This window comes from Zophobas morio, unplaced genomic scaffold (assembly GCF_036711695.1).
Source record: "Zophobas morio isolate AGI-343-1 ecotype UQ-CSIRO unplaced genomic scaffold, CSIRO_AGI_Zmor_V1 ptg000011l, whole genome shotgun sequence".
In the NCBI taxonomy this organism is placed as follows: domain Eukaryota; kingdom Metazoa; phylum Arthropoda; class Insecta; order Coleoptera; family Tenebrionidae; genus Zophobas; species Zophobas morio.
This window is the reverse complement of record NW_026972116.1, coordinates 9678626-9704188: the sequence shown is the minus strand read 5'-3', so window position 1 is coordinate 9704188 and position 25563 is coordinate 9678626. Positions and strand designations below refer to the sequence as shown.

Here is a 25563-nt window from a genome sequence, read left to right as displayed (position 1 = left end):
ATATTTTTGAAAATAATATCAAAATTAAAAAACAACATTTTATAATTTATAACGTTGAAACTGCAAAACCGATCGCTCTGAAATTTTGCAAAACTTTTAAGGTCATCGAAAATATTGTAAATCGTTAATTAAAATTTATCCATTTATCCTCTCCCAAAAAACTGATGACGTCATCTTATAATTTTGCCGAATTCCGTTCCTATCTAAATTATGTAAAATATTATGAATCGATACTTGTGGTTTATGAATGCATCCATATTTTTTAGAATTACTTATACAGGAAGGCTAAAAAAATATTAATGAATCAAGAACTGCTCATCCCATTTTCTCGAAAATTTGAGTATGCAGTACTGGTATTATTGATATTATATTGAGCATATTCAACAAATTGATATGTGTCCTTGACAAAGTGTTGATGACGTCATCACAAATTTTATCAGGGAAAAACTCACTTGAAATATACGCATAGCATGCTCCTTTAGCTATATTTAACAGTGCTCACATGTCTTTATTATACCTTGTAGGAGTTATCAAAAACAAAATTAAATACATAGTAAAATTAAATTTATTTAATTTTTCAAAGAATCTGTATTTGTTCGCCTGTATTTCAGAGGTGAGTGAAGTTGTGCCTAAATAACTTTTAACTGGTAAGGGCATAAGTTGGCTGCCCTGTTGTCACTTTTTAATAAATACATAATTTGTGCCAAAAATCAATTTCCTATCGATCCTACTTAGATTTCTTTTCTGAAGTGTATTTATCCTATTTTTAGTTTTCCTGAGTACTATTTTACATATGAATCATTAACGCAATTAAAATTGTTAATTTCTATGTCTAGTTAATATGCACGTACATTAAGCAATAAAAAGTTTAGCATTTTTTTCTTTTAATACTTTGAAATAAATTTAAGCCTTAACCCATGGCCTTAACTCTGATGGGTTCGTATTTTTAATCGGTTTGTAAATAACAACCTAGGTACTACTTAAGATTTGACCATCTCTGCAAAAAAAGTCCAACTTTGATGGTACTAAAAGACTAAAAGTGCTTTTAAAACTTACATTTTATTTAGTGCTAATTTACATAAATAAAAGTTGAAGGAAATTTGTCCTTGACACCGACATTAAAAAAGTCGTTAGTTGATAAACAACATGGAAGCACGTGTACGAGGTGTTCCATCACCACCAATGAGACACGAAATATTTAGACAAAAAATTTACAATACTTTTTCGCGAAAATACCATCAAATAGGTATGTGGTATTTCAAAATTGCTTTTTTTATGTACAGTTGCCAAAAGTGCACGATAATTTTCTCTATTGTAAATGTATCTTCAAATCATGGGCGCTCGAATAACAAAATTTGTCAAATTTGACATTTTGTTTATTCAAAAATGCCACGCCACTGGTAATAGCCAGACTTAGATTAATTTAAAAATTCAAAAAATCCCATGGCAACGAAAAATCGTGCACTTTTGGGAGGCCGCAACTTAATAAGATCTACATACTTATGAGTTATGACAGTATGAATAAATGTGCAGGTTGACTTCATTTAATGTATTACACGATTTGACATTTCAGCTTCTAAGCACTATTAGATTAGAGCTAAGGAACAACGCATTTTCTTGGACTGGAGTTCTATTTTAATAGGCTGATGAAGCGGTGGGGGTGGAATCTCTACTCTGACGTGGGTTGCACTATTTGCATGCTGCTAATTACCAATAAAAAAATTACTTTCAAATATAAATTTCTAACAATTATTTTTTCCAAAAATTTTTTTCCAAATTTGGGTTGATATATTTTGTCTTAGTAAATAATTAAAAACCAGTAAGAACGTACATGTTTTCCCTCTCATAATAATATTAAAATTATTTATATTTTTGATGGGGTAATAAAATGCAGAGTATTAAAAAGCGTTCTTGAATGAGTTACTTTCCAAATATGCTTTTCTTGATACCACTTTTTCATAATCGGTTGATTCTCGCCTTATCATTTCTAATTTTGTTCACTATTTTAAGCTCATCGAGAGGTTTTAATGCAAGTCACACGTAAGCTAAGATAAATAAGTGTTGCTTACTCGCAAGGTATTACTGGCACCTTGAGCAATAGGAAAGTGACGGAAAAGCAGAGAGGTGATAGTGGAGCCCGTTTAGAGGCGGGGCTTGTGTCTTCGGTAGATGGCGCACCGTGTTTCTAAATAGCTCGAATGTGGGTTGTTGCCAAACAAGCCATCATATGGTAGTTATCACTCTTTGTTTATCATGCGCTCGTGAACATGAACAAAGGGTCTTTTAACTGTGCTGTGTTGAATCTACATTGCGACAATCAGCGTACAGTTTTTAGAACGATGTGACAAGTGAGCTAGGATTAGATTTGACATGACTTTCATTTTTTATTGTGCTATTGTTTAATTTAGTAATTTTAAAGAGGTTTTAAAATACTACGGTAGTTTCATTTTAGAGATAATTTATATCTCGTCAGCTATGGATGAACGGAAAGCAGGTGAGCAAATAATAGTTTTTAATACTGAAAGTCTGGCTTTTAACAGTTTCGCAATTTTGTTTGAGTCTGTTTATCTTTTTATTACATAATCGAATATTTTCTATTAGGACTACGAGTCACGGAATTTTTCCTTCAAGATCTTGACTATTAGAAAGTCGGTACTGTTTCTTTTTTCTAGTTTATAGGTACATTTATTTGTTACATGAAGTAAGTAGTTGACACTGTTACCTACGATTGTAAATTCAGAGCATACTTTTAACAATGGATTTAATGATGGTGATAATGTGCCGTACCAATGTATAATTTGAGTTTCCTGTTTAATAACAATTTGAATTGTGCCAATGTTGCTGAAGATGAGCACGCACAATGATGACCAATAAAATACAAGCTCCAGTGCATGTTGTCGCACTCATTTTGTTCATGCATTTGATTGGTTGCAAAGTCTGACGACGGTGGTATTTGTTGGTCAAATAATGCGTTCTGCGTTTTCCGGGTATTTGAAATCAAGGTGCATATTAATTAATAAGCATTATGTACTTTGTTATACGAAACAATGTTTGGAACTGCAATAATGTAATGGAAACCCTTTGTTTGGACTGAATATTAAGCACATTTGTTGTGATTAAACTTGTGAAAAATTATAAAAACGCCACCGCTGCTTATTAAAATACTACCTCGCTTCTTTTTCAGTTTTTGTAAGTATATATTTGTCACTGAAATAATAAAATTTGAATTCAAGGTGTCTGTGGTTTTAATTTATGTACTGTATTAAAAACAACAATAGTTACTAGGTTTGGTAATTTTGTTTTTACATTTTATCTTTATGATGTTCACAAGGTTTGATATTCCTAGGAATTTTTGTTTTCGATTTTAAATGGATATATAGTGTGCTTGACATTTTAATTTAGCCACTGTTGTATTTGCATTACGATTTATGTCTGTAAGTCTCGACTGTAAGTTATATGATGACTTAAACTGTCACATCTGTGCACATGTCATTGCCCACTGCGATTGCTTGACTGTACAATAAAAGTTCGTTTCATACAGAATGTAGGACTTTGTTCTCATATTTGAAAATTGTTTCCCACTTTGTAGAATAGGAAAATGTCCGTCCCCCGTTTGTGTCGATCGGTGTCTGTGTTGCTTATTTTATTAGACAGACCGTATTGGAAATTAAGGCCGATTAAGTGATCACTATGAAATTTTGAGTGTACTTCCCCACCAAAAATTGAATGACGTCATGTCAATTTATTTAATGAAGTATTTAAATGTTTAGATATACATATATCTACTTGTTTCTGTCTGTCTTTCATATGATGGCAATTTTATTAGATAGATGATTTCCGAAACTACTAGCCGGATTATCTATTGAGAAATTATATCCATTAAAATATTTGCTGACGTCATCTCAAAATTTTGACAAATAAATTAAAAAAAATTCAAAATCGTACAATAAAATGTTACCGAACTTAGAAGTTACAAAGTCGTTTCATTTTTTTTTTTTTGCTTTTTGGTCATGGTGAACATGATATTCGTTAATCAGATTTTATCTGTTTAACGAATCTTTGTTTGTCTTTCAAAAATTTGTTAACGTCAAAATTTTGTTATGTAAATCATATTTAACAGTGAAATAAAAATTAATTAACCAAATTCCTGGAAATTGTAAACTTGCTAAATCGCTAATTTGTTCATGATGCCTTGCAAAACTCTGATGACGTCATCTCAAAACTTTTTTAGGTCAATCTTGCATGAAGTTTATGCAGTCCCATGATCTTTCTTTAATTTGTGATTTAATAAAATATATCTACCTATTTTTAATGATCAGTATGAGTTACCAGAAAAAACATGTAAATAAAAACTTTACAGGTTGTCAAAGTTCTTGGAGCTCAGTACTGATGTTTTTATTTTTATTAATACTTAAAGTAACCTCATTTGACATACACCTGTTAAAACTTTTATGACTTAAGCGGCTTAAGCCAAACTACCATTATAAGTCAAACTGGCTATTGTATTACTTAACTCAGTTCACAGCTACATTATGCCAACAGTACCTAATAATCTTGCGGTTCGGGCCCACAAAGCTTACAATAGCCAGTTTGACTTATAAGGGTGCTTTGGCTTAAGTCACTTAAGTCATAAAAGTTTTAACAGGTGTATGTCAAATGAGCTTACAGTACCAATACAGGCGTTGTCATAGAAAAATTGACCTAAACTTCCTCACCCTTTAAATACAATCGAACAAATCAATTTTTTTCGAAAAACTATAAAATTTGATTTTACAATATTTTAATAACTTATGATAGCCCATGTAAGTAAAAAAATATAGATTATACAGGTTACAATGTAAAAAAATCATAGAAACTTATTTCGACAGAACTTCAACAAATCCTGCTTCTTTGAACAACTGTAAAATTTGATTTTGCGATATTTTTTGTGGTAAACTCATCTATAAAGTAAAAAAATGGGAATACATTGATAAGACACAAGTATAGACTCATAATGTTTTGCATATGGATTCATATGTTTTTCCTTAAATTTTCAAAGTTTCAAAAGTAAGTCCCTACATTGGGAAAATTTTTTGAATGCTTATTAAAGAGCTAGATGAACGACTGAATTTCAATTTGGTTTTAGAAATTATTTATCAACTAGGTACACTTGCTGTAAACAGTATCAGTGTTTCAGGCATTTGAAAACAAACAACTTGCACTTGCAGTCTGTTTTGATTTGTCTAAGGCTTTTGATTACTCATTACGGATTTGAGACAAACAGCATTGAATTAGTAAAATATTATCTAACGAATAGACAACAATATGGAAATGTAAATCAAAATACATCGCCTAAACTATCTATATTTTATGGGGTTCCACAAGGCTCCGTATTAGGCCCTCTGCTATTCTTATTGTATATTAATGATTTACAACAAGTTATATCTTCTAAAAAAATAGATTTTTTTGCGGATGATACGACCGTATGCACTGCAAATTCCAGTTTAAATCAATTGAAATTAGATTCCACTGAAATAAAGTATAGTATTATTTATAACTATTTCACTGAAAATAGGCTTGTTGCTAATGAAAATAAAGCCCAAAATATATCACCTTTTCGCTAAGAGAACTAGAAGTAAGAAATGACCGCATCAAGTTGCTTGGAATCTTTCTTGATACAAAATTGACTTGGGAAGCATATGCTAATTACGTAACAAAAAAACTCTCAAAAAACATGTATGTCATAAGACAATTATACTATGAAATTAACATTAAATTCCTCCTGAATGCTTATTTTGCTTTTATTCAAAGCCACATTTCGTATGCCATATTGGTGTGGGGCCATTCTCCTTACCTACAAAAAATCTTTCAACAACAAAGGAAGTGTATACGTGTAGGTGGACTAAAACATTGAGGTGATTGCAAATCAGCTTTCATAAAATTTAAAATTTTAACAGCTCCATGTGCATATATTTTACAATGTTTATTGTACAAATCATCGAACATTCCCACTTCACCAGATATCGTCATTTGGTTAAAACAGAATTTTCATGAATAAATAAAACTAGAAATAGGACTCGCTATTACTGTGTCAAATTTTCCAATTGTCTTTCTATGGAAATAAACATTTTCTTTCCATTTTACATATACGTATACAGGGTGTCCCAGAATTCGCGCCATTCCCGTGAATGACATGTTCCCTGTCCCGAACTCTGCCGTAATTCGCAAAAAGAATTGTCCAGGCTTTAACCGTGTGAGAACGGGAAGGCGCTTAAGTTGACCAATAGAGAGGCTGCTTTTATATCCGAACGTTTCTATGTTCAAAGTTACCTATGCCAAGAACAAAAAATCGGGTAAAACTAAAGTTGAATGAATTTTTTCCGAATCCCCCTCCGTCAACAAAAGGAAACAGAAGTGTGGTTATAAATTTAATCATTTTGACAATTGTTTGTCATAAACTGTCACGAAGTTCATCACTGACCTGAAGAGACACTTCTACGCCAAAGATGACTGATTAATGTACACAGAGACGTCAAGGTTTAGTTTGAGGCAAGTAGCATGGGACAGAAGTTATTTCTGCTGCCATTCTAGTTAAATTGTGTTTAACTGGGCTGTACATGTCATAAGAGAAGCTGTTTCATTTCATCGTAGGCAAATAATACATTTATTACTGTTCTACATAGTGTAGATACCGAAGAGCAGGTATTAGAAGTCATTTTCTTAGAGCCCCGTGAGTAATGTGTTGTTATTTTTAACGAAAATTAGTACATTTTCAGAATTTACTCTGCATCATATCCCTGATATTAAGTTTATCGTTATTTCTAAAAAAGAGTACCACATGTCCATTCAAAGAACGTTATTTAGTGTACTAAAACATAAATATCGCTTTTGATTAATCGGTGCTTATGATTTTCAATAAACAGTATCAATTTTTACTGAACAGCTTTGTTGCTGATACCTAATCTAAGCAACGAAAAAAGAGACGAGACTCCAGTTCTCTGGTGTATTAAGATCATAGGTATCTGCTGTGGTGTCAATCATGTGGGGGAGATACTGAAAACTGAGACTTATTCAAGAATAATATTGATGTTGCACATGATGATTTAAAACAGTTTCTTTAAAGTTGCGAGTACTTTCTAGAGAGTGAAAAGATACGAATAAAAATTATAACAAAAATCGTGTAGTTGCATTTTTTTTTAAGAACAATACAAACTATAAACAAATCAGTACCAATACCACTAAGTCACTGATGTCTTATTCATACTAGTATAAAGAATATTTGGAAATGATGTTAATTTATGGAGAATGTAAACGCTATGCAGCCACTGCTGTGTGCGAATATACAGGTCTTTTCCCCAATCATCGGCTCCTTGACCAGCATGTGAATATTTAATGCGCACAACTGGCACTTCTGGGCAAACGAAAATCCACATTTAGCTAACGTGAGAGCATATCAAGAGCAATACTATTAATCTATGGGCCGGAATCTTTGTACTGTAACGTTATTAAACAATGTGCTCAAAATGATCACCATTAACTTCAATGCCAGTTCTAGCTCGTCGCATTATGTTGTGTTGTATATTATTTAACATAGATAGATAGACTCTTTTCAATGTTCGCCGTGCAAGTATCGAATTATGTGGAGGAGCGCCGTTGTGCTGAAACCACATATTCCGCCGTACATTCAAAGGAACGTCTTCCAACAACGCCGGAAGCTCTAGTCGTAGAAAATTAGCATATGCCTCCCCATTAAGGTGATCAGGTAACACAAACGGCCCCACCTAAAAAACAGGAACGGAGTTTAGTGATTTTATCAGATGCATTAAAATTTTTACCACAGTAGTACCAATGATTCCAGCCCATAGATTAATAGTAAATCGCTCCTGATACGCTCTCACCCTAGTGAGATGTGGATTTTCGTGTGCCCAGAAGTGCCAATTGTGTGCATTAAACATTCCTTCTCGGGAAAATGAACATTCGTCGGTGAAAAGAATGCGCCGTGAAAAATCAGGATTTAGTTCATTTTGTCGCAAAAACCATTGAGCAAAATGTACTCGTCGCGGGTAGTCGGTTGGTCGCAGATGCTGCACTCTCGTGTAATGGTAAGGATGCAGTATTCTCTCTTGAAGGATACGATGAGTGGTCGATCTTGAGCATCCACTCATTTGCGCTACATAGAGGACACTTCTCCTAGGATCCGCTTCCATGTTTTCTAACACTTGCTCTTCAGCACCCACACGTACATTCCGTGGAGCCCCAGCACGGCCTTTCCGACTAGGTTGAAAAGATCCATCTTCACTTGCTCGATGTAACAATCGGTGAAACACTTGTTGGTCTGGGTGCCGACGATTATTCACGGGGCTCTAAGAAAATGACTTCTAATACCTGCTCTTCGGTAGCTACTCTATGTAGAATAGTAATAAATGTATTATTTGCCTACGATGAAATGAAACAGCTTCTCTTATGACATGTACAGCCCAGTTAAACACAATTTAACTAGAATGGCAGCAGAAATAACTTCTGTCCCATGCTACTTGCCTTAAAGTAAACGTCTCTGTCTCTGTGTACCTTAATCAGTCATCTTTGGCGCAGAAGCGTCTCTTCAGGTCAGTGATGAACTTCGTGACAGTTTATGACAAACAATTGTCAAAATGATTAAATTTATAACCACACTTCTGTTTCCTTTCGTTGACGGAGGGGGATTCGGAAAAAAATCATTCAACTTTAGTATTACCCGATTTTTTGTTCTTGGCATAGGTAACTTTGAACATAGAAACGTTCGGATATAAAAGCAGCCTCTCTATTGGTCAACTTAATCGCCTTCCAGTTCTCACACGGTTAAAGCCTGGACAATTCTTTTTGCGAATTACGGCACAGTTCGGGACAGGGAACATGTCATTCACGGGAATGGCGCGAATTCTGGGACACCCTGTATTTTCTTTAAATTAATTGTACTATGATAATTTCATTTTTAGTTATAAGTACTTTATTTAAATTGCATTATCTTTGTCCTTCTTTACGAATATATTCATTTGATATTGAGTTAGAAAATTTGTACAGATTTTAACATTAATGAAATCATTATTATTACTATTATTATTATCATAAACCCCAAGTGTAAGTTATGGGTGTAATGGGAGATTAGTTTTTAGTATTTTAAAGGTCATGAAAACAAGAAGGTGGTCGTTTGTTGACTACAGGACCCTGTTAAAATCTTTCCTTAGCCTACGCTCGGGAAGTAAAAAAAAATTCAATACGGATGGGATTCGAACCCACACGGGCAAACACAAGTCCGACAATTTGCCACTTAATTAACTAGGTCACGAGGTATTTGGTGTATGAGCAAGACATCGGCTGCATGAATTACCTGAAAATATTACTCAAGGAAATGTTTGTAAAGTATTTGTGAAAAAAATCAAAGCGAATTCATACAACTTGGGTACAGGAGTATATTATTTGATAAAATTTAGATAACCTTTACTACAAAATGATCAAGGGATGTCATCAAATTGTTGGTGCGGATGAGAATTTTAACTTCTACCCGATATTCTTTAAACGTATGCAAAATTTGACAACAATCGGTCCAGTAGTTTCGGGTTTATATGTCTAATAAAAACGACATACACAGAGGCGGACAGACAGACGACAGACAAGGCACAAACGGGGGACCTATTTATTCGAATTCTAGAGGTCATGAACGTCGAGAAAACCTGAAAGTAGACATGTGTTGGATGGTTCCTGTTTTTTTTTTTTTTTTTTTTTTTTTTTAATAATAATAATATTTATTCCTACAGGTAACACCCAATTACAGGAATAATATCAAACTAACTAAACTAATTCATGACAGTAACTAAAAAGGTATAAATATTGAAAAAACAAAAGTATCTACAGCTAATTAAACATTAACCCAAATTAACGATGCAATTACAAATACTAACACTAGAATCAAAATTAATATCACATAAATGTGCAATTTTGTTGAATAAATTACACATAACCGACACTGGAGAGCGAACTGAGACGTTTGTACGGCTAGAATCAATATAAAACAGAACTTGTTGACGAGAATTAAGTCTAGGTACAAGTATATTAAATCCATTTAGAATATCAATGCAGTCTACTTTATTGTGAAATAAATTATATAAAAATCTGACCGCTATTACTTTTCGTCGTACAGCCAAAGACAAACAATTAAAACGAGAAAGTAACAGGGAGTGTTCATAACCTTGAGGGGGATAAACACCATCCTCCAAATATACTAAAAATTTGAGGAATCGTCTTTGAACAGCTTCTAAATGACGGCAATGTATTTCATAAATCGGATACCAAATTAAAGTACCATACTCCAACTTCGACCTAATCAAGGAACAAAACAATATTTTAAGTGTTCTAATATTACAAAAATTGCTGCAGTTCCTATATATAAAGCCATAGGTTCTAAGTGCAGCAGCAATAGACGCATGAATGTGTTGCACGAAGGTGAGTTTACTATCAAATATTATACCTAAATCTTTGACTGTATGACATCTCTCAATAGTGGAACCATTAATGTTATACTCGTAAATAATATTGTAATATAATAATTATAATACTGTTTTAGTTTAATCTGGGGAAATAAACAAAAAAAAAAAACATACACAATAGTATTTAAACTAGACTATGCTCATTCTGGTAACTGTTACCGACCGGAACAGTAAAATATGAAAAGTCGTACTTTATAATTATAAAGCAGTAGTTCTGGCCTTTGAGAAGATGAACTTACACGTTACTCCTTATTCAGTACCAGACTTCATCCACTGATTTTCATGACTACTGACATGAAGAAAAGCAAATTCGTCGCCGTTGTTAGTATATTAGATTAGAAGTTTTAACCTTACGTGTGGGTTATCTTGAAAAAGATAAAAATTTTAAAGTGAGATTTATACATATACCTAACGATTTTTTTTTTGATCTTAGTATGATAACTTATAGTTGATTACAGAACGTCAACTAAATTTTATCTCGTTGTGGTCTTAAGAAATATGATAATGTCATCGCAGAAAATTATTAATTATAAAATTATTATGAAACAAATATTGCCTGTAATCCAGCATTTTTTGTTTTGTGGTATATTTCTCTGGAATTACTTTCATAGCATGCCTACAAAATTTTACGAACAAAGCTGTTTCTTTATTGCTTGAGTGAAAAACAGGGTACCTAATTTTTGTAGGACCACAGTATTTTTGGTATTTTCGTTATATCGTACGCATACGTGGGGTATTCTAAAAGAATAAAGTTATTGGAACTAAAATTTACGATTGATCTAAAAAACCACATAATGACCTTTTTAAAATTTCAACAAAACGTGAACAAACCTTGATTTAGTGGTTACAAAATAGTTACTAACTGTTAGCAACGGGACCTCGCTGGTGCTCCGATATGATGTCGCGCCAGCCGAAATTCCAGCCGTCTGAGGGTTGATTATCGTCGGTTAATATAAACATTCGATAAGATGCAAGGGAAGTAGTGAAGGGGGCAGTCTGTTCTTTCTTCTTGAGGAATAAAGACGTATTTTGATTTTGCTCTCGCGTTTCCTTTTCCCTGTGTAATTTTGGCGATTTGATATCATTTGATATTACTAACAAAATTTTATTTATTCGTCCCTTCCGAAAAACTGACGTCATACTCCTTATATAATGTAATTTTCATTTTAACTGTATGCACATGGGTTATTTTAAAACGGAAAAAAGTACAATAACACTTAAGTGGTCTTAGAAAGTGCGTAGCGAGCTCCTTTGAAACCTTGGTAACTCACTGTGTCGTAAGAACAACCTTTGGTAGATGCTTTTATTTACTTTAACTGCGAAAAGTGGTAATGTCGGTAGCAGGAAAGTTGAATCCACCATGTTGAATGCGTGGTAAAATCGCAAGGTAACACATATCGTAAAAAAATACATAAATACCACTGTTTATCGGTATCATGAGGCTATAGGCAGCAGTTTTAATGTAACGAGCAAAATACACACAAACAGTTTTATCACCTAATTAAAAAAAAGGCATTTGAGAAGTGTAACGTTTTAGTGATTTCTTTATTCTAACTTTTTCCTTATAATCCATTATAATAATTTAAAATGTATTGATAAATACAAAAAACTGGCAAATACAGTAATTGCACTATAATTTTATATTTAATTAAGCAAGTTCAAGTATGATCTTATTATATCCAGTCGGTGAATAATTTCCTGTTTACTGGCCAAGTTTTATCAACCAGTTGATACATGTGTCCTATGTAATCTTTTTTATGCATTTTAAAATAAATAAAGTACCAAAATGTTTTTGACAATAGAAATTGCTCGCTACTTATATTAGACACATTAAAAACCACCGTCCGTGTTGAACTATGAACCTACTTATCAATTTCGTTACAGATGAATCATCTTGGTTTGGCCGAACCGCTAAATTAATTCAAGAGAGATTTAAATCCCACAACAAGAACTTCGAGAGTGATCTGGAAACGGAACAACAGTACAAAGAACGATGGCGATCGATTTACATTATTTACTTTACAATGTTTTTAATTTCTTTGGGGTTCAGTATTATAGTTACCGGAGTATGGCCCTACTTGGACAAAGTAAGTTTTTACTTAAAATTGTTAAATTAACTAACAAATTTTGAATACAGCTTGACCCAACTGCTGGTAAAGAATTCATGGGTTATATCGTGGCGGCCAACCCCTTTGGTCAAATGTTATTTTCACCGTTGGTGGGTTGGTGGAGTAACAGATTGGGTTCAATTCGAATACCTCTTTTAGCCTCATTGGCGCTTTTTACAACAACTAGCATTATTTACTCGTCTTTGGAGTTGTTCGACGAACACAGGAAACACTGGATGTTATGGACAAGATTCCTGGTGGGGGTTAGTTCAGGTACAAAGTAATCATTGTGTAAATAAATCGATGTATTGATTTTTTGTTTTCAGCTAACATTGCTGCTTGTCGGTCATATCTATCGGCAGCGACACGGGTCTCTGAACGCACGAAAGCTGTTTCGATGATATCGTTAGCCCAAGTGTTGGGTTTTATTGTAGGCCCTGCCATTCAAGCCGCGGTTGTTCCCTTAGGCGATGAAGGATTTTGGTTGATTCCCCATAAATTGAAACTCAACATGTACACAGCTTCGGGATGGATTAACGTAATTTTCTCGCTCTTCAATATGTACCTGTTTTTGCCACACGTGTTCAAAGAACATAAAATTGCCGGTAGAGAAGCTATGTTGAAGCAAGGAAAGAATAACGAAAAAGATACGTGGAAACAACACAGACCTAACTATTTCGCTACTTGGACTTTAATAGTAGCATTCTTTGTGATAGTTTTTAACTTTATGTTATTGGAAACATTGGGAACTCCACTTACTATGGACCAGTTTGCTTGGTCGAAAGCTGATTCGCTTAAATACATGGGTATTTTAATGTCTGTGGGGGCAGTTCTAGCAATCATTACTTTCGCCTCAATTTCACCTCTTTGTAAGAAATTTTCCGAAGTGAAGGTGATGATATGGGGAGGATTTCTTTTCATGGTTTTGGGTCGTGCAATTTATATACCGTTTAATAATGATCCACCAGTCATGTACGACTCGGAATTGAAATTGAATATGACCTTAATTTGTGATAAGGTTTTATACAATCGACCAAACAATGAATATGACTTTAATCTAAACGAAACTATCTGGAATTTAAATAAAAATTCCTTGGATGAAGTGGCAGTCAAAAATTTAACTTTTAATTGTGGTGAGGATCTCCTGGGTTGTCCATCAAGCCAAGAATGGTGTTCTTTCACTCCCGCGATAACTCTCACACAGTTCATCATTGGTTACTTTTTGACGGCATTTGGATATCCAATTGGAGTGACTTTAATCCAGACGATATTTTCGAAATTGCTGGGTCCTAGACCACAGGTAAGGTTTAACAGTTTTTTAATAAATAAATACATAAATATTTTTAGGGAGTTTGGATGGGTTTAATGACGGGCTCTGGTTGTTTATCAAGAGTTATGGGTCCAGTGTTCGTAACCCATATATACGAAGAATTTGGCACTGTCTGGACATTTGGGTTAACGGCTGTGATGATGGTTCTTTGTCTTTTATGGCTGTTGTATTTTAACAAAACATTAATTCCAGTTGAAATAATACTTGAGCCGGAAGGACAAGAACTTAAAGAGATTCATTTGGTTAGAGTTCCACTCAGTGAAAAAGTGGAAGATGATTGAAGCGTCAGAGAATAATTTTAAACTCGTACTTACATTCGTGGTTGTAATTTAGTTGAGTTTGAATGAGTTTAGACTAGTTACGAGAATTTGGTCAGGGACATGCTGTCAACGTACTTGCCAACAGTTTTTGTTGTTCTAGAGAAATAACGCCAAAAATACTTTTTCATGGATCTCAAGACTGAAACGCAATCGTTAATATAAAATAAGAAAAGCGATGGATAAGTGATATTTTTAGTAGTAATTGTACTTAGATTTTTATAATACTGTTATCTACGTCTTATACATATTTTTACAAAATGATTTTTTGCGAGCAATAAATAAAGTGCCGTGTATTACATAACTGAATAAATATCGTTCTAAACTTTGGTTACTTTGGTGATTGCAAAACTTTGTTACACAGTAGATCACAGACTTGTTATTTAGAATTATCTGTCTTCTTTTTTCCAATGTTAACTGCCTCGTCGATTGTGTCTGGTAACTTTATATTCAAAGTTTCTGGGAAGAGAAGGGTCAAAAGCCCAGCGATGGTAGCCATTCCGGTGAACAGCAAAATGGGTAAGGGATCCCAAATTTGCGCCTAAAAATGTAGTAAAAGTAATTTTTACTTATAGGGTTGGGTATATTCGTACCAGAAGTGGAGTCTGAGGCGCCACCATGGATCCTACTCTTCCAAAAGTGGAACAAGAACCCATCATGGAATGACGCAAGGGCGTTGGAAATAGTTCGCTGGTTATAATATAGACCACTGTAAAAGACACAGTGGACCCAAATTTTCCCAGCATCCACATTGCCAAACTCATATTATCATAGCCTGCAATCGCAATCACTCGATTCTATTCCCTAAAGCAGTGTTTCTTACCTTTCGGAATGCACATAAATACAATACAGGAAATACCTGTGATGAAAAATGAGCCACTCAGGGACCATTTTCTTCCAATTCTGTCAACAACATGAATACAGGCGAAGTACGCCGGAATTTCTACCAGAGATGTTAGTATAAATTGTAAATAGCCGTTTCCAGCTAAAGCTACAGAGTTTAACGTTAAACCGTAAAAAAGGAACGCACAAGTAATCCAACAAAAAATGCAGTTGATTAGTCTCATTACTAAAATTCTTGATTTGAACACTTCAGTGATTGAATCCTTGCATTCGCTTTGGTTTACAACTACAAGCTTATCCAACATGTTTTCGGTTATCGTTTTACCGTTTACCTGAGCCATGCGTCTCAACACTTGTTTGGCTTCTTCAAATCTACCTTTGCTCAAGTACCATCTGACAGATTCTGGTACCACCCAGAAGTAGAAAAACAGAAGCATGGGAGGACCATATAGGATATAAATGACCGGCCTATGGACAGCAGCATGAAATAAATTTTTAAATCCGATGAAACTTACCTCCACGCTTTGAAAACCCAAGCAGAGCCGGCAGCAAAAATTTCGCCTAAAGCGTGGCACGAGCTTATGAGGGTACCTAGCAAAACTCTTTTCTTAGGTCCAACGAGTTCAACTCCTGTCATAACAATCGATTATTTTTTATCGGGAGTAAAACTACCATATACCCATGATAAATCCACAAACATAGCTACCCGCACCGAAAGCAGCGTCCAGAAATTCAAGAATTAAAAACCAGAGATAAGTAGGAGCAAAAGTTCTTAGTAATCCGCAAATGCCACAGAAAATCAGGCCAAGGATGAACACGGCTTTCCGTCCATACCTTTAAATTAAAATTTCAAAAACACAGTACTCGAGCGTTTCCGTGTCGTACTTGTCAGATATGATTCCTGATATAAATAAACCAACGAACTGACCTACATTATTAATTGTACCTACTAGAGTTAGTTTCCATAAGTTGTCGTCACATTGGAGGTCATACTGGAAATTTTAACAAGGGGGTGAAAAACTTTTATCAAGTGTGTGTGTCTTACCTCTTGTAGAATGCTCTTTTCTTGTGTTTTATACACAAAAGAGTGACACCTTTGGGTCTGTGTTGTGAAGTCTGATGCTTTATTACAGTTTTCGAAGTTTTCAGTCGCATTATTTATCACAAATTTCATGCACTTGGATGGTGCGTCGTTGGCAAAGGGAACAGCGTTGGGTAGCCACGGAGGATCGTAGTGAGTATTGTTTGTAGCGTCGCATTCTGGTATCGCACATCTGCAACAATATACGCTTATATACTTATCTGATACAATTTCGATTTCGACACAACTAGCACTAGTTCTTACATGTTTCCAGTTTCCTTGTTTAAAGATCACAAAACAGATGATATTTAAGAAATAAATAATGAATCTTGTAATGTAATATTTACTCGATAGTGTTTAAACTTGTCACTAATGAAGTAGAGTGATTGTTTAACACTGTAGTGTGTGATATACTGAGGTTTTGATTTGGGGTTTCAGATCTTTTAAAAAATACGTGAAGGCCCCACAGTTTCAATTTTCAATTGATCAGTTGTGGGTATACTACTTCTTGGTTTTGTAATTTTGTAATTGCTTCTGTTAGATTATTGTAATACTTACAAGTATCTGGTGTATTTTTTGTGAGATTTTTGTACATTATTACTTTCTACACCAGATATGCGATTCACTTAAAATGTCTGTATAGGTACTATATAGTTATTTGGTCAAGTGTACGTCTATTATATTCATTGTTATATTCCTACTAGTTAACCATCTTTGTAATAGAATAAAATCAACACAAGATAAAATTTAAATTACAGGATATGACAGTGCATGAAAGCAGAAAATGTTACGTTGTAGGTCAGATTAGAATAATACTGTTTCCAAACTCTGCTAGATGTATGTATATATATATATGTAAAGTATTATCGACAGTAAAATACAAATTAATGATTTATTAATTGATTTCATCACATATGAATCTATACCACTTTTATAAATGTGGTCTACATGTTATATACAACGTGTAACTGTACAGTCTTTAGATCCTTACAACTTAATTTTTAAACATTGTTAATATGTGAAAAAATGTTGGATAAAATTATTCATTTTTCCACTCACTTCTAATTTTAGAAAATTCATTGTTCCTTTTTTGGCTTATAGGGTCAGTATCAGAATTGGGTGATAGTGCAACTACTTAATAATACGGTTATTTACTTTAACTATTTTGAAATACTAGTACTTGTATTATTTTTATTGTCAACTGCTTAGTAATTTTCAAAACCAAGCAAATGTAGCTATTCACTAATGGGAAAATAATCACTCGCTTCTGCAGTAGTTGATTAATGTTTCAGTAACCCACTATTTATAAACATAACGACCACATATTGAATCGATTATCATAAAGTTCATAAGTGAGCACTTGGATAATAATTTTCGACGTGGTGTCTAATCATCACAAATATCACATTGCTGATGTCTTAAAGTGACAAAATTTTCGAAAATGTATTTCAAACAACTTTTAACACAACACTTGTCCACTAGCTTAAGACTTTCCTAAACTTACCACGACGTTTCTTCTTAGTTGCTGGCTTTTTGTTGTGCCTCAACAGACAAAAAAATTCCAAAAATTTTTCTTAATGAGAATCTACGTTTTATTATTTAGTCTCAAAGCATAAAATTTTTTATTCCAGTTTCTTTAGTCATGATTTACAATCAAATCTACTTTGCAATTACATAATATTGCTATGGGCTCACACATTACATATTGGGAAAAATTTTGCATAAAAAATATTGTGGTGAAATATGTATCAGTGTTTATTGCTCTTTATTCTTTGTTCCGGTCAACTCTTAACTAGTATTAGAGCATAAAAAATAGGTCTTCCGTTTCCGTCCGTCTGTCTGTCCATCCGTCTGTCTGTATGTCTGTTTGTCTGTCTGCCATCTGTGTCGATTTTTACTAAGTAGATAAATGATAATCTTCGGCACTGCCAATTCTTGTCAAATTTTATATTAACTGTGTTATTTAACTGTTTGGAATATTATATTCTGATCACCGGACCAGAACATAATGTTCCAATTTATCAGTCAATTTCAATCGCTTTATCAATTGGCTACCAACCCAGGTTGGACTTATCTGATTAAAGGGGTTCGAAAAAATAAATAATTATCCACGAGACTGTAGGTAAAATATCGAATTATTATTAATGTTTGAGTTTTTTGTCAGATTGGTGACATATTTAAAATTTTATGGTGGGTTACCTGACTGCCATTTGAAATTTATGGCACCAAGTCAGTCATCTTCTCATCACGTTTATTATCTGGCGCCCTCTTGTGAAAGCTGATACTGACTGTGAACTGACCTACTGTCATTGTTGCCAATAGTTCAGTATTGCCAACACAAAAATTTGATTCATTCATTAAAGTCTTTTGGTGGATTAAGTTTATCTGCAAAATTAATGATTTATCTATTAATGATTTGTTTTGATGATGTTTTCCAATTTTATTATTGTATTTTACCCTATTGTTCACTAGTCATGTGTAACTGAATGAACATTTAAACATTATTATTAGTGTTATTTAGATTTCATGTTATCAGTAGTTTCAAATAGAAATATTATTTATGAAGTAGCTTGTCAGTCTAATAATATTATATGGATCAGTTTTGTTATATCTACCACATAATGTTTAGTTTTTATTTTTTAAAACAGTTTAATTTATAATAAGACAACAATAACGGTGACAAATTTTATCTTCATGTATATCAAAAATTATTATTAATATTAATTTATTACATCACACGTGTGAAAAGATCTTTATCTTAAAAAAAAAGTAAAATATTTCATTTAATATTATAAGTATAGTCAAAATTCGGAATTATAACAAAAATAAGTATTTTATTTTTATGAAACATTTTTTGTATTCTATGGAAAATACAACAAATAACAAAATATAAAAAACATAATATAGCATGTAGATGTCAAAATCGTTGCGGATAATAATAATAAGAGGCCTGCTAATAACGATAAAAAGACAGTTTTCAGAATTAGTAAATAAAATAAAACAATTTGTGAAAAATAAAGTGTTAGTAAAATACATCGGTAACAAATTTTGCTACAGATGAAAAAATACTTTATTTCTATTTAAAGTACATAGTAAATAAAGAGATTATCGATTTCAATATTGTCTTTGTATGCCCAACACCTTCAAGGCGTTCTGTAAAACACAGTCAAAGAACTTTCGTTCTTGTTTTTATTTTTCTAATGAAAACCAGAGACGTTTTTTTGAGAAATAAGTTAGTATTTGGGATATTATTATTACGTTGTACAATAGTTGCGTAATGTTGAATATAAAAATGATATCCCTTAATACCGATAACGTAAGAAAAAAATTGTGAAATCAGTATAACACGGACATAGTCGTTAAAATTATTTATTAATTATTTTTTATAATAAAACTTCGAAATGGAAATATACAGTCTTGTTTATCACTTAACCTTGTAAGTTTAAATAATTTATTGTATGTTACATGTGCTTTAAATATTTTTACTTTTTGCATTTTAAACGTTAATTTACAGTCCAAGGTGGAAAAAATTATCAATCCTTACAGAAATTTTAATAACAGAACAATATTATTGTAAATGTGTGTATAGTGCATGCTATTTATTTCAAACAATATCGGTTTCTGTTTGTAAGATAAATACCAACCGTTAATTTGGCTATGTACTTCACAGATTTATCAGTGCAGTGCTATCAATAATTACATTTAATTTTTTCGTAGTTGTAGTGATTTTTTCCATATTTTCACATGCATAATAATCTATACATTCCTGCTTTTGAATATGTAATAATTTATAGGGCAAACAATATAAAAATTTAATTTTGTTACTTCAAGAGTAAAGTAAAAAAATATTCAAAATAGTACATGCGTTCATTAAAGTTGATTAAACTGTATATATCACTTTAAAGGAATGCAAGTTATTGTTACAAGATAGCAAAAATTCTAAGATAAAATTTGTTATTAACTTCAAGGCAGGAAAATATTGTTATAATTATTACCTAATAATCCTAATAATTTGCGAGAACATACCTGTATTCCAAATCCATTGCGGTGAAAACAAAAGCTACATGCACCCCAGAATGTAATATTACTCCGATACAAACTAATCCGAACATTAAAGACTGATATTTTCCAAAATCTCCAAGTTGGATCAAAAGATTGTCCAGAGAATTATCGACTGATGTCATTGTTGAAGCTTTTCAACGAAATATTACTTTTGATTAAAAAAAATATTATCACAGGTACTGTAACAGTGTGGCGACACTTCTAATATAATGTTGCAATTGTGCAAAGTTTAAAATGCTTTCTGCTCGCGAGTGTTACACCACATGTACTGAGGTGCTCCACATGCGACCTCTATTTATTCTTTGTAGATTTAACTAACAACTTTACATTGCCGAGTTTTATTAGAAAAGGGTTTTTACCTGCACGTAATGGAGTCCAGTAAACAGATTTGAAGTTGACACTAAAGAATATGTATATGTTGGAATTTTTATTAAAGGTTTGATCGATGAAATATTTTTTGTATCGAATTATTACTACACTACCAAGTAAAAGTAGAAATAATGTCAGACGTATGTGGTTAAATAGTTAAATATTTTATTTACTAAATATCGTATGCCGCTTTTACATACCTATTGTTTATGATTTCAAAGTACACTCATTAGCGCATCACAGTTTCTACAGCGTTAATCTACTGTAAAAGGAAAAAAGTATTATAAATGGAAAATGCAGAAAAAAAAGTATGAAAATAGGTATTTTATAAAATTTGCAATCTTTTCAAAATTTTACAATATTTCAATTTATTTTTCTGATTTGGATGCATTTAATTTTGTTCTATGACTAGTAAATTAATGTATTAGTTATTACCTTATTAAAAACATACACGTACAACTTTAGCCCTTGATTTTTTTCTAATTCTAATAATAATCAATGAGATTTCGAGGAGCACGCGCTTAATGACTCACCCTGTATAGTCGATGTGTTATTATTTATTTTCTACTACACCTTTTTGTACAACGCAGTTGTAAGCCTTTGAAAATAAATAAAACACTGTGGGAAAAAAATTATCTAGTTTTTTTAATGTTTTGTTCAAGGATATCTATTGATAAGGAAATACAACACATTGCAAAATAGTTGTAAGGACATAAAAATAAATAAATATACAAATAAATTTTTTACCAAATAATCCACACGAAAATAAAAGTACTCGATACGAAGTAAAAATTGCTTAATATTAAGAAAAAAATTCTTTTTAATATAACAAATGCGAGTCAAGGATAAAATAAGGTAGTCCCAGTAGATATACCTGGTATGCCATAAAATCTATCAAATTTCAGTACGACGATTTTTGTGACCTGTGAATGAAATAAAAAATCCATTGATTATAATAAAGTACACAAATGCAGATTCTTCGAAAAATCATAAAATTTAATTTTGCGAATTTTATTTTTTTAATGAAAATCCCTATAAGTTAAAAAAAGATAGATGTCGTCTGTTAAAGTACAGTTAAATGACCATGCTATGTGTATATTTTAAGTGAGTTTTTTCATAACAGAATTTTGGGATGACGTCATCAACATTTTAGCAAGGACATGTAAGTATATCAATTTGAATAGGTGCAGTGTAATACTAACAGTCTTGTATACTCAGATTTTCAGGAAAATTAATTCATTATTTTTTTTGCAGAAGCAATTATAAAAAGTATTAATGCATTGATAAATCACAAATGCAGATTATATTTTGCAAAATTTAGATCGGATTTAATCGGTAAAATTTTGAGATGACCAACTTTTTGTAATTTTGATTAACGATTTAACATGCTTATGATAATTTTAAAATGTTTACAAGATTTCAGAGCAATCGGTTTTGCAGATAATTGTAAATTGCAAAATGTTATATTTTTTTTTTTTATTTTCTGTGCCTAGGATAAAAACTCATCACGGATTCGTAAGTTACAACTGTAGGAGTATGTTATTTTATAAAATTTAAATACGATTTACTGTTGCAAATTTTGGAGATGACGTCATCCCATTGGTGGTGGGGATGATTAGACAAATTTTGGTCATGACCCGATTGATTAATTACAGTACAATTGCAATAGCTTCAAAACAAATATTTATTCTACTTTTCATTTTTTAATCCCATAGAGTCTGTAATCAAAACAGTTTAATTTTTTTAATCGCGATCAGACAGATCAAACAAAATCCATCACTCAGATTATCCACAATATTTTCTTATAAATAATAAAGGCGCACCAAAACAACCGTATCATCAATGTAAATGATAATTTATCAGCTACGTAAAATATATGTCACTTATATCGGTTTTTATCAAATTTAATTGATGTAGAATTGTTTCAATCTTTAGTGTTTTCATTTAAAATACAATTCTGAGTAGATAATAACCGAATTACGCAAAAATGATGACAGCCAAAAGGTTTTATAAAAAACTTCAGATATTGTTTTCCTACGACAAGATGTTCGTTTTGTCACAAAATTAACATAAAATTTCTGTTTTTCACATAAATATTGTTTAAAGAAAATTAACTGCAGTCTGTACGTGCCAGACATAATTTATTAAATATTTGTATGTTTACTGACAACACGTGTTATTATAGTAAAAACAGTCGAATATTTTTCCATTTTTTACAGTTGACATAATACCTTATCGCATTTTTATGTGTCGGCGTTTAATACAGTGTATTTGTTATATGCGTTCATGTCTATGTTTATTAATATCCATGATGTTGGCGTAAAAATTATTTGTTGTTTGTATGAAAGTGTACAAATTAAAAAACCTACTGACGCCTGTACCATTTGTACCGGCCATTGTTTTCTCGTTTTCAAAACCTTTATGGTTAAAACATTTTTTAATGGTTTATATTTTTTATATCTGTTTTAGAAATGCATCAGGCTATGTTCGTCATCTCTCTTCAACAACAATTACGATTATAATTCAAAGTGAGTGACTGTGTAAATACATTAAATTTTGAGATAAAAAATTCCGTCCTGTAAGTTGTCGCTTATCATAAGTGGCAAATTTGATTATCTTTTAATTTAATGTTTAGTTACTATCTGTTCAAGAGTTCACGGAACTGGAAAATTTTCATTTTTACGTGGATTATTTTAAAGAAATTATTCTAATAAAAAAAAATAATAGAATTGTTATTCCAATCGTAGAAGAGTTTAAAAAATCGTGTGCTCTTCCGGATATAGCTGAGGTCAAAGACTTATGATATTAATACTGTATCACTAAGCAATAAAATATCTTTATCTTTCAAAAACTGATTGTTTGCTTATGACGTACTTATTATCTAACGGTTTGTTATAAGTTAATTTATATAAGACTAAGAAACGTCTAAGGCCTTAGTACACTAAACTATAAATAAAAATGACTGTTGTATTATATCTATGTATAATACTACTAGAAAGTGATAAGAAAATTGGACCGGAAAAATATAATCTTGACCATTAATGAAATTAAAGTGTCTAGTAAGAAATTCAATGCCATCCTATAGTCCTTCATACACGTGTTAACAATTGTGGCAGGCAATCCCACACAATGAAAAACTGATTCTTATAGGCACTTAAACTCAATAACTTACAAACAGAAGTGGGAATTTTCCTCAGAAAAATATAGAAAAACGGTGCATCTAACAAACTTTATATATTTAATCTCTTGATAGCTGTTCAAGCAAATCGAGACAAGATGAGTATTTACCTTAGCCTTGTTCTAGTAATTACAGATGACATTGCAATTAGTCTGAAAAATGTGAATTAGAAAAAATCAAAACTGTAATTATTTTGTGTTCAGACATAGGAAATTCTATGGAACGGCAATACGACTACATAAATTAATAACAAAATTATAGTTTTTGTAGCAGTCATTATTTTGTTTTTTCCAAACCGAAGCGATCGTATTAATTAGGTCAGGAAATCCAAACTTCTGACTCATCTTTAGGGTGAAAAAGCAATCTCATGTTTAGAATTATTTGTTAATTTTATTGTTGCAAGATAAATATTAGTACTTGCAGTATAAAGCTACATACAATTAAACGTGTTACTTTCGGAGCTATTATTATATTTTCAGAATAAGTTAGCAAGTGATATTCGAAATACCGCAGTCAAGTGCCAAATTTGTGTCCTTTTCTTCGCTCCGGGTATTGAACGATTGACTAACACGTGCAAATTAACCACATTTAATTACTTCATTGTAAAACACGACCGTATAAAAAAATGAGGAGTTATGTATTCTGCTGGATTCTCATAGATTTATTGATGACCGTCATATCTTCCTTAAATGTCTGTCCTACGTAGGCAATGTCAGTCAGCGGAGTATGTCGTTTCGCATATTAAACAATAAACTGGAAGGTTGCATTTTCGTTACATTTGTTTCAACCTTGTTGGTACTTTTGGCAAATTGTATCCATATTTAGGTGATTATAGTGAATTAGGCTAGGAAAGAAGAGAATTGCACTGAAGTGGAGTTTAGATGTGGGAAATTTCCAAAGAGAAATTTGAGAGTGCTGTCAAAAACACATAGGTAATTGACCGTTCAGATAGTTAAGATTCTGTCTCTAAATATACTAAAAATAAAAATATATGTATGTGGTAACCTGTTCGTACTGGTTTATGCAGTGCTAATTTCCATAAAAACGTTATAGTTGCTAATGATTAGAAATACCGTTTATTTAAAAATACTGTCTGTTAATAATAATTGTTACATATGTATGACCCACGAGAATGTGTCATTTTAATCAAAGGAACAAATTCTTACATAACTATAAGGATGTCAAAAATTTTGAGCAAATAAATTGCAGCAAATTATATAAATTTACAAACGCTTGAAGTGTTTACATACAAAAATGCGTAAATCTTTCGCATAGTGGAAAAATTATCAAACTTTAATGCAACCTTTCCACATTTTGTTTAAATATTTTGATAATCTATTTAATAATAAGTAATGTTGTTTTTGCGTTGTTGCAACCTGCCATCCTGGCACTTCACTTATATTTGGCTTTTTAAACGTTTTAAATGTACCCCTGGAAGGTGATTCACCTCTAAGTTCTTCCCCATAAAATAGGTTACGCGCTAGTTTATTTTCATCACCGGTATTGAATCACAAAAGATCTAAATTACCAATTATCATAAATCTTAAATGTCCAGTTCTATTAGGTAGCCGTCATTGTGAATTTTATAATCTTATGTCCATTGTGTGATGACTGATAAACAAATGTGTTTGTTGATAAAATACGGTTTCCTTTTTATTTATTTTTCTTACCTTTTTTAAGTTGATGAAGTTGGAGGCGCGTATGATTCACTTTGTCTAAAATAGAAGTTGGTTTTTGAAATTAATTTCAGAGCTTCGACTTTTCATGATTTTC

At 32.2% G+C, this 25563-nt stretch overlaps 3 protein-coding genes across 4 annotated transcripts; 1 reads left to right on the top strand and 2 right to left on the bottom strand.

Annotated features, from left to right (window-relative positions):
- The first annotated feature begins 2176 nt into the window (after positions 1-2176).
- On the top strand, positions 2177-14591 carry LOC135126874 (major facilitator superfamily domain-containing protein 8). Its single transcript, XM_064053070.1, has 5 exons — positions 2177-2494; positions 12387-12589; positions 12640-12883; positions 12937-13910; positions 13958-14591. Exons 1-5 carry the CDS (start codon positions 2476-2478, stop codon positions 14219-14221), a joined length of 1704 nt encoding a protein of 567 aa, XP_063909140.1. The 5' UTR covers positions 2177-2475; the 3' UTR covers positions 14222-14591.
- On the bottom strand, positions 7159-8186 carry LOC135126873 (uncharacterized). Its single transcript, XM_064053068.1, has 2 exons — positions 7815-8186; positions 7159-7760 (listed from the first exon to the last, which is right to left on the bottom strand). The coding sequence occupies exons 1-2, from the start codon at positions 8184-8186 to the stop codon at positions 7485-7487; spliced, it is 648 nt and encodes a 215-aa protein (XP_063909138.1). The 3' UTR covers positions 7159-7484.
- On the bottom strand, positions 14439-21190 carry LOC135126875 (solute carrier family 22 member 3-like). 2 transcript variants are annotated; one of them, XM_064053072.1, is made up of 8 exons: positions 21146-21190; positions 16146-16374; positions 15986-16092; positions 15780-15934; positions 15616-15730; positions 15081-15568; positions 14851-15032; positions 14439-14798 (listed from the first exon to the last, which is right to left on the bottom strand). In XM_064053072.1, the coding sequence occupies exons 2-8, from the start codon at positions 16272-16274 to the stop codon at positions 14637-14639; spliced, it is 1338 nt and encodes a 445-aa protein (XP_063909142.1). In that variant the 5' UTR covers positions 16275-16374; positions 21146-21190; the 3' UTR covers positions 14439-14636. The 2 variants fall into 2 exon arrangements, with proteins under 2 accessions (XP_063909142.1, XP_063909141.1); XM_064053071.1 differs by lacking the exon at positions 21146-21190 and adding an exon at positions 20208-20519.
- Between the last annotated feature and the right edge of the window lie 4373 nt (positions 21191-25563).

What these genes read in the sequence shown, in the direction of transcription:
- LOC135126874 (XM_064053070.1), top strand. An exon ending in CCTGGTGGGGGTTAGTTCAG is followed by an intron (nt 12,884 to 12,936) that starts GTACAAAGTAAT and finishes TTTTGTTTTCAG; the next exon opens with CTAACATTGCTGCTTGTCGG. An exon ending in TGCTGGGTCCTAGACCACAG is followed by an intron (nt 13,911 to 13,957) that starts GTAAGGTTTAAC and finishes AAATATTTTTAG; the next exon opens with GGAGTTTGGATGGGTTTAAT.
- LOC135126873 (XM_064053068.1), bottom strand. Translation starts at nt 8,186, where the DNA reads ATGGAAGCGGATCCTAGGAGAAGTGTCCTCTATGTAGCGCAAATGAGT. An exon ending in GAATCATTGGTACTACTGTG is followed by an intron (nt 7,761 to 7,814) that starts GTAAAAATTTTA and finishes CCTGTTTTTTAG; the next exon opens with GTGGGGCCGTTTGTGTTACC.
- LOC135126875 (XM_064053071.1), bottom strand. Translation starts at nt 20,365, where the DNA reads ATGACATCAGTCGATAATTCTCTGGACAATCTTTTGATCCAACTTGGA. An exon ending in GCAATGGATTTGGAATACAG is followed by an intron (nt 16,375 to 20,207) that starts GTATGTTCTCGC and finishes ATATTGTTGCAG; the next exon opens with ATGTGCGATACCAGAATGCG. An exon ending in TCAGGAATCATATCTGACAA is followed by an intron (nt 15,935 to 15,985) that starts GTACGACACGGA and finishes TTTAATTTAAAG; the next exon opens with GTATGGACGGAAAGCCGTGT.